The following is a 16038-nucleotide window of genomic DNA, read 5'->3' as shown; positions in this document are numbered from 1 at the left end:
GACCGCCGAAGACCAAAAGAACATAGCCACCAGTGCTTAAGTACACGCAATCTGTACATGACAGCATTCGCCAACGGCACAGGCCGAGTCGGAAAAGCAAGGACTGGAAAAATATGATCTGCAGACGCTATCACTACGGCAAAGCTGCCCGGGCGCGGGACACTCGCTATCCCAAATGCAAGCAGTTGCCGAGCCAAGAAAACTGGCGAAAAGAACGAGAACGGCGACTTTCATTTTGATAAGGAAGTTTTGCACTCGCAGATCAGTTAGAAATAGTCCGTACATGATAATCATAAAGGGCTGAAGAGGGATTTTCCAGGAAACTTGGCGTTCCTTGGCTTCTGGCCAATCGCGAGACCCACCCCCTTGGTCGCATTTTATACTCTCCTCAATCTTCCTCTGCTAGCTTACGGCTCTTTCGTTCGCTCGCCCAAAAAAAAAGCAGTGGTGTAAAGTGTAGCAAGCGCCATAAGCGCCAAACGTCGGCTCTCGGATCTCCGTAATGTATACAGTGGCCAAATTACCATATCAATTCAGTTGATAGAACCAAATAAGTTAATTAAAAGAAATTACAATTTGTGACTACGATGAAGAAAAAGATATTCGACCGAGACCTTGACGCGGTCTCCAAATAACATTTATATATGGGCCTATTGTTTGGTTGAATTGCAAAACGCGGACTTCGTACTCTATGCACAAAAAATAGCCGCTCCGATTACGTGGGAAATCGATGATCGTTTCCGGTTTCGGGTTTTAGTTCTCCAGGAATTTGATGGAATAGTTTAGTTCTTGTTCCGGGTTACATTTAAAATCGTGAAATTCGACGCATTATTTGAACAGCTTTTAGGCCTAACATGGGTCGGGAATTTCAAATACTCGGGGTAGGGGGGAATGGGAAGACTTTCGAAACTTGTACACGCCTAGAAATGGAACTTCACATCGAGGAATGAGGACTTGATGTAAAGTTAATATTTATAAGTCGTGTTTTATAAAAAGACACTGAAACTATTTGGGTTTTTTTTTTTATAAATTGCTATTTTGTTTACTTTTAAATAATAAATCTACGACATTGAAATGAAACGGCAGTTATACTGCTGTATTTCTTGCAAGAATATGTTACTTTAAAATATTTGCTTTGCAACATGTTGCAAACCAGTGCAAAATTATTCTAATTTGGATTTTAAAAAGGGGTCTGCGCACCTCATTTCCAGCTAAAACGATGCTTAGCACCTAATTACAACAAATTTAAAGGAGACTTAAAAATCAGCCTCTCAAAGAAAATTCCAACGAACAGCATCATTGGCAATCAGAGCAATACTGTGAACGATGGAAAGGTTTGTATCACATTTAATATGTTCCTCAATGTATATTTTGCATTTGTAGCTTTCTCCATTCCAAACCAAACATGAACTCAAGCAATACTGAGAATCAAGTTTGAGACCGAAACCATTTTGCTTCAGTCTTTTTCCCAAACATATTTTTCACCATATGCTTCCTGTTATTTTCATTACAGAGGATCAAAGCACAGGGAACGGACAAAAGTTGAGAAATAAAATCATGTTGGTGGTTTCTTGTGGTTTTCCTTTGTGTGCATTATATTTGCATCCAACTTGAGTGCCGGATACACGTCAGCACTGTGACCGCATGCTTAGAGGATATCAGCCCCATATCAGCTTTTCCGCTGATTTCATTGTCTGTATATGTAATACATTCAGCAAAGGTCAGTTCTGCTCACGTACTTAACAGCTAAGCGCACGACTACAGTGCAGTTGCGTTTCTCAAATTGGATTCAAATTACACACGAAAGAAAACCAAATCATCAACGAAGAACGTAATCTATTTCTCTACTTGTGGGTGCCCCGTGATGGAAGGAATGGCTAGTCTTAATTTATTCTACTGCTTCTTTGGACTCGTCTGAATGTGGAATATTAAAAAAATAGACATAGAAACCGGCTTTACATTCAACTATGTTGTGAATGATGAGCGATGCTACGGATTATGCCATGATAACGTCTATCTAATACAGTAACCATATTCCCCTAGTTTAGCATCCACACTTCTCTTCGTAAAATCTAAGAGAAAATGTATTTATTATATAGCTATGCTACGAAGACTGATAAAGGCCCATTTACCCGGCACTGACAGTTTCAACAGCCGTTCAACATTTAGTTGATTCAAATGTCGCGGTCGTTTGAACAGGTCGTTCAACATTGTGGAAAGTGTAAAAAAAAAAAGGTTTAAAGCTTGTTGAAAGGGTGTTGAATCAAATTGGTTTAGTTTGAACTTTCATTCAACATCTATTTAACACCTCCTTTGCTCTCGAAAATGTTGAATGGCGTTGAAGCCGTTTGAAAACTTCGTTCAACATTTGCCCAAAATCCGTTCAACTTTTGTTGAACGAATGTTGTTCAAACATTAAAACCGTTTAAAGGGGCCTTAAAAATATCAAAGCTAACTTATCAAGCTGTGCAAAGGTGTTTCAAAACAGAGTAAACTACAATCGCAACATTAACCTTGAACGATGCATCGTCATGGTCTTCACAAAGTACTCAAGCAAATATGGCGGATAGCGCTTCCACGTGGCAGCAACCTACTGCTTGACGGGTTGTCCCGCGGCACTTGCTGGACCGTATGGGTACTGTGCTTGAGCCTGTGGTGGAGGGTATGCGCCGGCTTGTGGCTGTGGATGGTACGGTGGGGGCTGGCCATAAGCGGCTGGCGGCGGATGATGCATGTGCTGTGAAGTTGTAGATGTGGTCGTCACAAACTGTTGGTACGGTTGCTGCCCTGTAACGATTACAGTCCCCGGGTGTCGGTAGCGGTAGTAGGGGCAACAGGCACAGCAAAAGCAAGCCACGATGGATACAACGATCACGACGAACAGACTGCCGATGACTACACCAACGACGCCACCAGTGGTGAGGTACACACAATCTGTACATTCGTTATCGCTACAGCATTCGTCATAGCCACAGTCCGAGTCGGAAAGGCAGAGTGAAGTGAAACAGGATGAACGGCAGAAGCCACTACAACAACGCTGTAACCCGGGGCAATCAAGACTCGAACTGCAAGCAGTTGCCGAGCCAAGAAAGCTGGCGAAAAGAACAAGAATGGCCACTTTCATTGTCAATTAACAGCGGAGGTTTCTCAGCGCTCACAGCTTAGTGAGACACAGACCATAATAATCATAAAGGACGTGCCCGATGAAAAAAGTTCCGCGTTAGTTAGATTGTCGTCGATTCGTCCCAGTGCCCTTTCAGACGAGGAGCAAAGTACACGACATGTGCGTCGAAGTGAATGCGTCAAAGAACACAGACAAGCCACTATCAATCTTAATCACTCTAATATCCCAGCAGCATTGAGCCTCTCTATGGGTACCCACGGTCTTCGTTTTCTTCGCGATTTTTTCGCTTATCTTCGTTTTTTTAGGAAGATCTTCGTTTTTTCAGATTGAAATAGTTTAAACGTTTATTCAGTGTTATTCACAATTGATAAATATTTCACTTCAATAGGAAATTGCATAACCGCACTGTTTAAATTCACGAAAAGCAATATAAACAGTTATTGAAACAATAAAGGATTGTTGGATTCTTTGGCGACGTTTTAACCACATTTTAACATGCTAGCAACTGATGAGATTCCAAGAAATCGAAACTGCAGTCTTGCATGAGGAACAATCTTAGACACTCGCCAAAAGAAATTCCCCAATATCCTAGAGACTCACAAGAACGTTGTCTGTCTTAGCTTAAAATATCTGCTGCGGACGCAAGCTAAGCCACAAAATAATGGAGGTACATGTCAGCTCTAAGAACACAATAGCTGTTTTTCAGATAAGAAGCAACTCAAAGAGCTAAAAGACAGCGCTACCTGAACGAAGCTATAGCTCTCGAAAGTGAGAGAAAACATACAATCTTCACGCAGCGAGATACAATAGCAGAAGCATTAATTCACGAGTTAAGAAATCCACGGATCCTATGTCTGAGTGTTCCATTTGATCACGCAAGTTTTGGTAAATTTTCAGATCTTCGCTTCAATCTAGAGATCTTCGTTTTTTCAGCGGTGATCTTCGCGTCTTCGATTTCTTCGGATATACCAAAGACAGAACAAAACAGAACGTTCGTCACGACTAACAAATCATGTCCATCACCTACGTGTGTCTAATGAACCGTTGTATACGCTGTAATTTACATCAGTTAATCATTAACCTTGGTCATGGTCTTCACAAAGTACTCAAACAAATATGGCAGATAGCGCTTCCACGTGGCAGCAACTCTGACTGCTTGTTGGGTTGTCCTGTGGCACTTGCTGGACAGTGTGGGTACTGTGCTTGAGCCTGTGGAGGAGGGTATGGACCGGCTTGAGCCTGTGGCTGTGGATGGTACGGTGGAGGCCGGCCATGAGCGGCTGGCGGCGGATGCTGCATGTGCTGTGAAGTTGTAGATGTGGTCTTCACAAACTGTTGGCATGGTGACTTCCCTGTAACGACTACAGTCCCCGGATGGCGGTAATGGAAGTAGGAGCAACAAGCGCAGCAACAGCAAGCCACGATGGATACAACGATCGCCACGACGATCAGACAGCCGATGACTACACCAACGACGCCAACAGTGGTAAGGCAATCTATACATTCGTTATCGCTTCAGCATTCGCCACAGTCCGAGTCGGAAAGGCAAAGACTGGAACAGGATAAGCTACAGTCGTGTTTGCAGCAAATCTGCAACCCGGGGAAATCAAGACTTGAACTGCAAGCAGTAGCCGAGCCAAGAAAGCTGGCGAAAAGAACAAGAACGGCCACTTTCATTTTCAATTAACAGCGGAGGTTTCTCAGCGCTCACAACTCAGTGAGATACAGACCGTAATAATCATAAAGGACGTGCCCGATGAAAAAAGTTCCGCGTTAGTTAGATTGTCACCGATTCGTCCCAGTGCCCTTTCAGACGAGGAGCAAAGTACACGAAGAAGGAACTAAACATGTGCTTCAACATGAACGCTTCAAAGAACACAGACAAGCCACTTTCAATCTTAATCACTTTAATGCCAAAGCAGCAGTTCCTACACATTTCAACCCGGTTGCCGGGTCACTGCGTTACAGATATGAGGATAAATTAGTAATATAATAATCAAAAAGAAACTTTTCAGAGCAAAAGGGATACAATTCAAATCATAAACAAAAAGATGATAGAGTTAAAAAAAAAAGATAATTACAGATTTCTAGGGGATGACCTGTTAATCTTCTGTCACATGTATCAATGAGTATATTGGGACGGACGTTGGCTTAACTGATGCTAAAAATTGACACGAACAAAGTTTGAACACTTTTTTGACTTTTCTCAATGGCAGGAAATAAGTGATGTCTTGACTGGTCATGGTTACAAAATATTAATTTCATTCCCATTTTTTACATTTTTTCCCATTCCTAGTCCCAGTGACCTAAATCCCATTTTCCCAGGGTACTGAAACGGGCCAATCCCAGTTCCCATTTTACCCCTTCAGGACCCTCGCTTAGGGCAGTGGAACTCAGTTCACAGCGAGGAGTCGGGACGAAAGGCCAGCAGCTTGCCACTTGATGTAAGGGTAATATTATTTGATATTCTCTATTAGACACTGGCACTGCAGTCGACTCCTGATAACTCGAACCCTCGCTAACTCGACCTCGTGCTAACTCGAACCAAAATCGATTTCCGCTGGATTTCCGACATACGTTTACTGTAGTTTTACCCTCGGTAACTCTAACCTCCGCAAACTCGAAACAATTTTCGTTTCCCTTCAGGTCATTTTCTATATAATTTTCCCCTCGCTAACTCGAACCATGTTTGTTAAGCCGTGGCAGGTCTGCAGTACTAAACATTGAATTTATTTTAAAGCACACTTTGCCTTCTTTGTATTTTTTTTTTTATTATTACTATTTTTTTTTTTTTTTTTTTGCATTTACAAAACGTGTCTATCCAGTTCAGGTTCGCGGTACCTTCTCCTGCTGCTTTGCTTTGTTCTGTTTCACGTTACGTTACGTTCTGGTTTCCAGGGTGTCTTCTCTTCACTTCCCAGGGAGTGTAAAGAGGAGAGACCCTGGGAACAAGGTTGTCACTCGACTTTCTGTAATTAAATTTCATTTAAATGCAACACCGTACCTGTATGAATTTAAATACTTCCTAAATGCCGTTTTTTTCTGGTCATTTGTTTTCAACTCGCGATAACTCAAACCCATTTCAATTGAAGGAGAGTCGACTGTATTTTAATACAACAACAACAACAATTTATTTTTAACAACAACAACAACATTGTTCACTTTTAAAAAATATCTCTAGTACATTGAAATTAGACAGCAGTTATAATGCTGTATTTCTTGCGAGACTATAATATCTTGCTTATATTCAGGATTTTAGATCTCAATAGGTTGGCATCTCTAAAATTGTTGACAATCCTTAGCAGATTATTAACACAAAGTAACTATGCAAAATTGGAAATAAGAGTAAGCTGTCTGGGTACTTGTTTAACTGGAAACACGGTATTTTTAATAAAACTTATCCTCTACAAAGCTAGCTATGTCTAATGAAAATACAAAAGCTGTATATATCGAGCTACACAAAGTTGTTTCAAAACAGAGTAAACTACAATCGCAACCTTAACCTTGTCAAAATGAACGATGCACCGCCATGGTCTTCACAGAGTGCACAAAAAAATATGGCGGATGGCGCTTCACGTGGCAGCAAGCTACTGCTTGACGGGTTGTCCCGCGGCACTCGCTGGACCGTATGGGTACTGTGCTTGAGCCTGTGGAGGAGGGTATGGGCCGGCTTGTGGCTGTGGATGGTACGGTGGGGGCTGGCCATAAGCGGCTGGCGGCGGATGTTGCACATGCTGCGAAGTAGTAGTCGTCGTCACAAACTGTTGGCACGGTGGCTGCCCTGCAACGACTACAGTCCCCGGATGGCGGTGTCGGTAGTAGGGGCAACAAGCGCAGCAACAGCAAGCCACGATGGATACAACGATCGCCACGACGATCAGACTGCCGATGACTACACCAACGATGCCACCAGTGGTTAGGTACACACAATCTGTACATGTGTTATCGCTACAGCATTCGCCATAGCCACAGTCCGAGTCGTAATAGCAAATAGAACAGAATGATCTACAGACGCTATCACTACAGCAAAGCTGCAACCCGGGGCAATCGCTACTCCAACTGCAAGCAGTTGCCGAGCCAAGAAAACTGGCGAAAAGAACGAGAACGGCAACTTTCATTTCGATGAGGAAGTTTTACACTCGCAGATCAGTGAGACATAGCCCGTAATCATAAAGGGCTCGATTTCGAGGAAACTTGGCATTCCTTGGCTTCTGGCCAATCGGGAGACCCACCCCCTTACTCGCACTTTGTACTCTCCCCAATCTTCCTCTGCTAGCTTACGGCTCTGTCGTTCGCTCGCCCACAAAAAAGCAGTGGTGTAAAGTGTGGCAATCGCCAAACGTCGGCTCTCGGATCTCCGTAATATATACAGTGGCCAAATTACCATATCAATTCAGTTGACAAAACCAAATAAGTCAATAAAAAGAAATTACAATTTGTGACTACGATGAAGAAAAAGATACTCGACCGCCGGAAGCTTTGACGCGTTCTGCCAATAACATTTATTTACAAAATAAACAATATAATGAGCCAATCAGTCAACACAGCAGTACAACACGATGACGAAGAAGCTGTAAACTGGAACACGACTACCAATTCCATTTCCCAGCCCATTTTTTTTCCAAATCCCACTTCCCAGTGTTCAAATCCCATTTCCACCAGCAACATTCACAGCAAATCCCAGTGTTATACATACCAACTCTTTCCTTATCGCATCCACAAAATTACGGCTTCTAAATACGACCCAACACTAAGTTAAATTCACCAAGAAAATTCATTCCAGTTCAATGGAAAGCACTGCCTACAAACCCATGGTACAGCCATGGGTACAAAAATAGCAGTCGCCTTTGCCAATATCTTTATGGCTAAGGTTGAAACGGAGATTTTAAACCAAAGCGCATTAAAACCACTCATTTGAAAACGATATATAGACGACATATTTTCCTTCTGGACTTTAACAGAGAGGAGATAATGCAGTTCATTGAGCAAGCAAACAAACACCACCCTACAATCTGTACAATTAAATTTACGGCTGAAATTTCAAAAAAAAGAAGCGACATTTCTGGATACAAGCATTTGTAAAGGCGAAAGATTCAGAAGCAATTCAGTTCTTGATGTGCGTACGTACTTTAAATCTACTCGGAAACATTTCAATATATGCACTTCGCTTCGTGCCACCCATTAGAGGTCAAAAAAGGCTTCATCAAGGCGAGGCTCTGAGACTTCTCAAAACAAACTCTTCTAAAAAGATATTTGAAGAGCAAACTATATCTTAATCTTAAATTACGCCTACGGGAGATAGGTTATCGCGAGAACCTTGTTCAAAGGACCCTCTCAGAAGTGCAATTTGAAAACAGGAACCTGGAAAACAAACGAATTTTGCCTTTTGTTACTTAATAACACCCAGCAGTGCCAAAATTAAAACAAATCCTCATGAAAGCCTGACATTTAATAGAGCAACAACCATTGCTCAAAGAAATCTACAAAGATCCGCCCCAAAGAAATAGCTGGTACGGCTTGAGAAAAGAGCAATGTCAGTAATAACATCAGGAAAGTGCAACTCGGCAATAGAGGTAAGGGTAACACCCATTTTGGATCATCATTACGGTCTATGCAGCAAGCTTTTTGATAACATTGTTAGTGATCCAAACCATAAATTGAAAGCGCTCCTTCCACCAGGTTATGACAACTCACGCTATAACCTAAGACGACAGCGCCATTTTAATATACCGAAGCGTTTTACAAACAGAACCAAAAACACTTTTATATATGCGATGTCGAGGCTGTAGTTTTATCCCATATACTTTATAAGTTAACATATTTTAATATAAATACTTTATATAGAATTTTTAACATTGTAATCAGTTTTTTATTTATTATCAAGGATTCATCTGTAATTTTTTAAAGTATCATAAAACATTTGTAAATAATTGCGCAATTCAGCCTTTGGCTGCGATACAGTTTTTTAATAAACTATCTATCTTTATATAATAGGCTGAATTCTGCTCGCATTTTGATTGGTTAATACTTATGATCTATTGGAGGACAGACTCATACATTGCGTCACCATTAACAACTTTTGCTTCTTTATTATATAAAACAAATAGATTCCATGTTGCCGTGCGTCTGTTCAGTAATAGATCACAGAAGACGTCAAAATGTGGTAAGAACATCAGTGACACACTCGGCTGCACCTCGTGTGCCACTTTTTTGTTCTCACCACATTTTGACGTCATCTGTGATCTATTACTGAACAGACGCACGGCAGCATGGAATCTATTTGTTAAATCTATCTCATATGTTACAAAAGAGGGCGGTCAATCAAAGATATACTCGTGAGAGCCAAATTAACATGCGCTAGGGAGTCGTGCAGGCCTGTCACTCTTGTACAATGTAAAACACTTCAATAGCAAAATCTCCATATCCTCTTAGTCTACTCGGTTCCTTAACGCCACACATTCCCCGAATATTCTTCTCCACCTGGGTTGTTGAACGATCCAATGGTAATTCCAGTTTACAGTTCTAGGTGTGTATAATAACATTTTGAGTAGAAAAGTACTTGACTTCCACGACAACAGTGCGAGTGTCGCACGACAACTCTGCTCTTGCCGTCGCTCCCGTCATGTTGTTTGTATTATAGAAATACACATGCTCTGTAGACCTTTGGCTTTACTCACACCACAGTACATAAATATCGATGACCGTAAATCGATCGGGGAAAATATAACGTGCGGACGGTTTGTGGACGCTGGCTAAAGATGCTAGCAATTGGCACTTACAAGTTTTGAACACTTTTTTGACTTTTCTCAATCCCAGGAAATAGGTGATGTCTTGACCGGTCATGGTTATAAAATATTAATCTCATTCCCATTTTTGATGATGAAAATTACGGGTAAAATCGTAATTTTCATCATCAAATCGATAAAATTATCATGCCTAATGAGAATTCCTATTTCTGACGTTTTTTTCTCATTCCCAGTGACGCAATCCAAGTGAGTTAAATCCCATTTTCCCAGGGCAAAAACAGGCCAATCCCAGTTCCCATTTTACCCCTTCAGGACCCTCGCTTAAGGCAGTGGAACTCAGTTCGGTCCAGACCAGTTCACATGGAGGAATCGGGAAGAAAGGCCAACAGCTTGCCACTTGATGTAAGGATAACATTATTTGATACCCTGTGTTAGACACTGGCACTGCAGTCGACTCCTGGTAACTCGAACCCTCGCTAACTCGACCTCGTGCTAACTTGAACCAAAATCGATTTCCGCTGGATTTCCGACATACCTTTACTGTACTTTTTCCCTCGGTAACTCTAACCTCTGCAAACTCCAAACAATTTTCGTTTCCCTTCAGGTCATTTTCTATATAATTTTACCCTCGCTAACTCGAACCATGTTTGTCAAGCCGTGGCAGGTCTGCAGTACTAAACATTGAATTTATTTTATTTATTTTAAAGCACACTTTGCCTTCTTTGTATTTTTTTTATTTTTACTATTATTTTTTGCATTTACAAAACGTGTCTGTCCAGTTCAGGTTCGCGGCACCTTCTCCTGCTGCTTTGCTTTGTTCTGTTTCACGTTACGTTACGTTCTGGTTTCCAGGGTGTCTTCTCTTCACTTCCCAGGGAGTGTGAAGAGGAGAGACCCTGGGAACAAGGTTGTCACTCGACTTTCTGTAATAAAATTTCATTTAAATGCAACACTGTACCTGTATGAATTGAAATACGTACTAAATACCGTTTTTCTTTTTTTCTGGTCATTTGTTTTCAACTCTTGATAACTCGAACCCCTTTCAAATAGGCCTTATCACGGTTTTCGACGCCATTTTGACGAGTAGGCAAACAGGCTCGAAATAACAGTGTTTGTATGGAAATCCGATGTCAAATAATTTTCATAAAACATCGCTTCTGAAAAATTCATGAATTGGAAACTTTTGGCACTAGGAAAAGGATTTTAAGAAAAAACATTGGAGGGATGTAGCTGTGCCAGAAAGCGCCCAGTCTTGTTTTGAGCTTTCCATATATTTGTCTGTATAGCGAACCAGCCGTGAAATAGCTCGCGGGAAAAAAAATACAGGGAATTGTATGGAAAGTTCAAAACACGACTGGACGCTTTCTTGCACAGCTACATCCCCTCAAGTTTTTTCTTAAAATCCTTTTTCTAGTGCGAAAAGTTTCCAATTCATGAATTATTCAGAAGCGCTTCCAGGTGGCTGGCCATAAGCGGCTGGCGGCGGACGCTGCATTTGCTGCGAAGTAGTCGTAGTCATCACAAACGGTTGGTACGGTGGCTGCCCGGCTGTAACGACTACAGTCCCCGGATGGCGGTGGCGGTAGTAGGGGCAACAAGCGCAGCAACAGCAAGCCACGATGGATACAACGATCACTACGAAGATCAGACTGCCGATGATTATACCAACGATGCCAACAGTGGTGAGGCAATCAGCTGTACATTCGTAATCGCTACAGCATTCGCCAACGGCACAGTCCGAGTCGGAAAGGCAAAGTGAAATAAAACAGTATGAACTGCAGACGCCACTACAACAACTCTGCGACCAGGGGCAATCAAGACTCGAACTGCAAGTAGTTGCCGAGCCAAGAAAACTGACGAAAAGAACAAAAACGGTGACTTTCATTTTGAAAAGAAGGTTTTGCACTCGCAGGTCAGTGAGACATAGCCCGTAATAATCATTAATTTCGACGAAACTTGCTTAGCTTGCGAACGTTAACAACAGACGTATTTCCGGTCGGCGGGAGAGAAGCGACGACCGTAAATACGTCTGCTGTTTGCAAGCCAGGTATTCCTTGGCTTCTCGCCAATCGCGAGACCCACCCTATTGGTCGCATTTTATACTCTCCCCAATCCTCCTCTGTTTGCTTATGGCTCTGTCATTCGCTCGCCCACAAAAAGCAGTGGTGTAAAGTGTGGCAAGCGCCCTGAGCGCCAAACGTCGGCTCTCGGATCTCCGTAATATATACAACGGCCAAATTACCACACCAATTCAACCTCGTTCCCAGGGCTTTTCCCCCCACGAGAAGGGAAAAGCCCTGGGAACGAGGTTGACACCAATTTAGTTGATAAAATCAAACAGGTTGATTACGAAAAAATTACAATTTGTGACTACGATAAAGAAAAAAGGATTCGACCGAAACCTTGACGCGGTCTGTAAATAACATTTATACATGGGCCTATTGTCTGGTAGAAATGCAAAACGCGGACTCCGTACTCTATGCACAAAAATAGCCACGCATTGCGTGGGAAATCGCCGATCGTTTCCGGTTTCGGGTTTTTATACCACTGACAGTTTCAACATTTGCTTCAACATGCGTTCAACATTTGTTGATTCAAATGTCGCGGTCGTTTGAACAGGCCGGTCGTTCCACATTGTGATAAAAAAAGTTGAAAACTTGTTGAAAGGGTGTTGAATCAAATTGGTTTAGTTTGAACTTTTATTCAACATCGATTTAACACCTCCTTTGCTCTCGAAAATGTTGAATGGCGTTGAAGCCGTTTGAAAACTTCGTTCAACATTTCTCCAACACTTGCCCAACATCCGTTCAACTTTTGTTGAACTGACGAATGTTGGTCAAATGTTTAAACGGGTCATAAAAATATCAAAGCTAACTTATCAAGCTGTACAAAGGTGTTTCAAAACAGGGCAAATTACAATCGCAACCTTAACCTTGAACGATGTATCAGCATGGTCTTCATAAAGTTCTCAAGCAAATATGGCGGATATCGCTCAGTTCCACGTGGAAGCAAGCTACTGCTTGATGGGTTGTCCCGCGGCACTTGCTGGACCGTATGGGTACTGTGCTTGAGCCTGTGGAGGAGGGTATGGGCCGGCTTGTGGCTGTGGATGGTACGGTGGGGGCTGGCCATAAGCTGCTGGTTGCGGATGCTGCATGTGCTGTGAAGTTGTAGATGTGGTCGTCGTCACAAACTGCTCGTACAGCGGCTGCTCTGTAACGATTACAGTCCCTGGGTGTCGGTAGCGGTAGTAGGGGCAACAAGCACAGCAAAAGCAACCCCCGATAAATACAACGATCGCCACGAAGATCAGACTACCGCAGATTGCAGCAATGATGCCTCCAGTGGTGAGATAAGGACAATCCGGTGTACAATAGCCATCGCTATCGCAGCATTCGTCATCGGCACAGTCCGAGTCGTAATCGCAAAAACCGTAACAGGATGATCTACAGACGTAGTCACTACAGCAACTCTGCGACCCAGGGCAATCGCTACTCGAATAACAAGCAGTTGCCGAGTCAAGAAAGCTGGCAAAAAGAACAAGAACGGCCACTATCATTTTTAATTAGCACCGGAGGTTTCTCAGCGCTCGTCACAGCTCAGTGAGACACAGACCGTAATAATCATAAAGGGCGTGCCCGATGAAAAAACGTCCGCGTTAACAGCTAGATTGTCGCTGATTCGTCCCGTTGCCCTTTTAGATGAGGTGCAAAGTACACGAAGAAGGAACTAAACATGTGCTTCAACATGAACGCCTCGAAGAGCACAGACAAGCCACTATCAATCTTAATCATTCTAATGCCACAGCAGCAGTTCCTACGCATCAGTTTCAACTCAGCTGCAGCCCGGGTCACTGCGTTACAGATATTAGGATAAAATAATAATAATAATAATAATAATAATAATAATAATAATAATAATAATAATAATAAATAATAATAAATAATGATGATGATGATGATAATAATCATGATAATAATAATAATCATAATAATAATGATAATAATCATAATAATAATAATAATAATGATAATAATGAGGAACAGAACTTTTAGTATTTAGATAGAGGATTTCATGGATGGTAAATAGTTTTAGAATTTACTTACTAGGATTTTTATGATTAGGAGTTAGGAGTTTAATTGTAAGGACTTTGGTCGTTACATTGATTGGCTACGGCTGGCCGCCCAATCATTGTTTAAGATATCTGGGCATCCAGAAGTTTTTATTGCCATAATAATAATAATAATAATAATAATAATAATAATAATTATAATAATAATAATAATAATAATACCAACAATAAAAATGAAAATTCTTTATTAAAATATTCCACACAAATTGCTATTTACAAGTTAAAAGTATATAAAAAAAGAGCTATTAAAAACCTATTCACATTTCTTTTCGATTAAAAAACAATACCAACAATAATAATAATAATAATCGAAAACAAACTTTTATTTACAATTCATCAAATATTTTCAGAGCAAAAGCGATACAACTCAAATCATAAACAAAAAAAATGATAGAGTTAAAAACATAAAAAGATAATTACAGATTTCAAGGGCATGCCGACCTATTAATCTTGTGTTACATTTTTGTGAAATGAATCAATGAGTATAATGGAACGAATTAGCTATAAATATAACGGAATTTGTTAAAAGAAGTTAAGGTTACTTTAGGACGCAACTGTCGTAAGCCAATATAGGAATTAAGAAAAATGGAACCCGGCGAAAAGCGAGAGGGGCCTATCTCATAGAGAGAGGGAAAACTTTGTCGCCAGACGGCCTTAATCGACGAACCGGAAAGTTAGTCACGACTAACAAATCATGTCCATCACCTACGTGTAACTTATGAGCCGTTGTATACGCTGTCATTTACATCAGTAATTACGGACCATTTATGTTCACGTTAAATTTTTTCATTGCGACTCTGACTCCGAAGAAGACAAGCGGTACTTTTCGAAATATTGGCTCAAGCAAATTGTTCTCTATTTGGTTTATTTAAATGTGTCGGTACCGTTACCTAACCTACCCGGGATAGGTCAAGTTTCATTTGGGGTGATCACTTCCTCACGTGCAAGATGTTTCATACATTCATTCTCCTCCTCTCAGCAATTGGGAAGCCGAGTGTGCGACAAATGCAGACTACAGAATTCATTTTAAACATGATATTGTGCAACCTCCCCCATTTCCACATCGTGCGCTTGCCACCTTGTACTAGCCCAAGTATCAGGCTTTGCGGAGAGGAGGGAGGGGCCTCCCCCCTCCCCCTAGGACATGTTAGGAAGGCCTGATACTCAGGTTAGCTTGGTACGCTTTAAGGATACTTCCTACTTTTGCGGGCATCCTTAAGGAGCAAGTGAATCAGCAGCAATACACGGAATCAAGAACACTAGCACAGAATTCGCAGTAATTTCAGTCACGTGTCAAAGTCGCGAAAATCCAGCCGGTATGCAAGTCGGCAAGTCTGGAAATCTCCAAGTCTGCAGGGAAGAACCCTCAGATGAAAGACAAATCCCTTTGGCAACAAAGCCACAAAACTTAACTCCTTTGCAGATCATTTTTGGACTCGAACGAGGTCACCTTTGCCAACGAGGAAACTCTTTTGCAAAACTTATGATTGGGTTAGGATTAAGAATTTCCCTCACAATGCAAAATTCCCTGACCTATTTTCTGTTTGTCGGTGAGCAATATGAGAATTTCAAGGCCTTAAAAGCATACATGCCTGTTATTCATACAAAATCCTGAGTAAATAAGCTCATAGATCAATCTATTACCAGAAAACTGTTAAGTATTATCATTCGCAGTTTATACTTTTCAAGTGACAAGGTTTTTCAATTGAGGGTATGTCCAGGGTTGTCCAGTCCTGGCCCCTCAGCTCTTTGTCATGCAACTCATGTGAGAGACAACTGCCGTGAGTTGCGTGACAGAAAGCGGAAGATTAAGGACTGGACTTTTCAAAAGGGTTTCATTTCAGTAAGAGTTGGAACATGATTTCAAGGGTAAGGAGTTGGTGCCCAGGGCACAGCCTTCCACTATGAAACTTTATTATATAGCTGAACTGTTCTACACTGAAAAGGAGCATTCTGATTGGCTCCCTGAGTGGTCCAGATTTTCAGGAGCTTTCTGATTGGCTCCTTAAGCAGTCTAAATTCTCCTATATGGACCA

At 41.5% G+C, this 16038-nt stretch overlaps 2 protein-coding genes across 2 annotated transcripts; both read right to left on the bottom strand.

Annotated features, from left to right (window-relative positions):
- Nucleotides 1–1329: 1329 nt before the first annotated feature.
- On the bottom strand, nt 1330–3300 carry LOC146468655 (uncharacterized). The gene has a single exon (XM_085124477.1). The coding sequence runs from the start codon at nt 3122–3124 to the stop codon at nt 2591–2593; it is 534 nt and encodes a 177-aa protein (XP_084980603.1). The 5' UTR covers nt 3125–3300; the 3' UTR covers nt 1330–2590.
- Nucleotides 3301–6239: 2939 nt separating this feature from the next.
- LOC146468654 (uncharacterized) lies at nt 6240–7310 on the bottom strand. Its single transcript, XM_085124478.1, has one exon. It carries the CDS (start codon nt 7240–7242, stop codon nt 6712–6714), a length of 531 nt encoding a protein of 176 aa, XP_084980604.1. The 5' UTR covers nt 7243–7310; the 3' UTR covers nt 6240–6711.
- Nucleotides 7311–16038: the final 8728 nt, after the last annotated feature.

Source organism: Pavona decussata, unplaced genomic scaffold (genome assembly GCF_977016875.1).
Source record: "Pavona decussata unplaced genomic scaffold, jaPavDecu1.1 SCAFFOLD_130, whole genome shotgun sequence".
NCBI classification, from domain to species: Eukaryota; Metazoa; Cnidaria; class Anthozoa; order Scleractinia; family Agariciidae; genus Pavona; species Pavona decussata.
The sequence above is the reverse complement of the archived record's forward strand: the minus strand, read 5'-3'. Positions and strand labels throughout refer to the sequence as shown.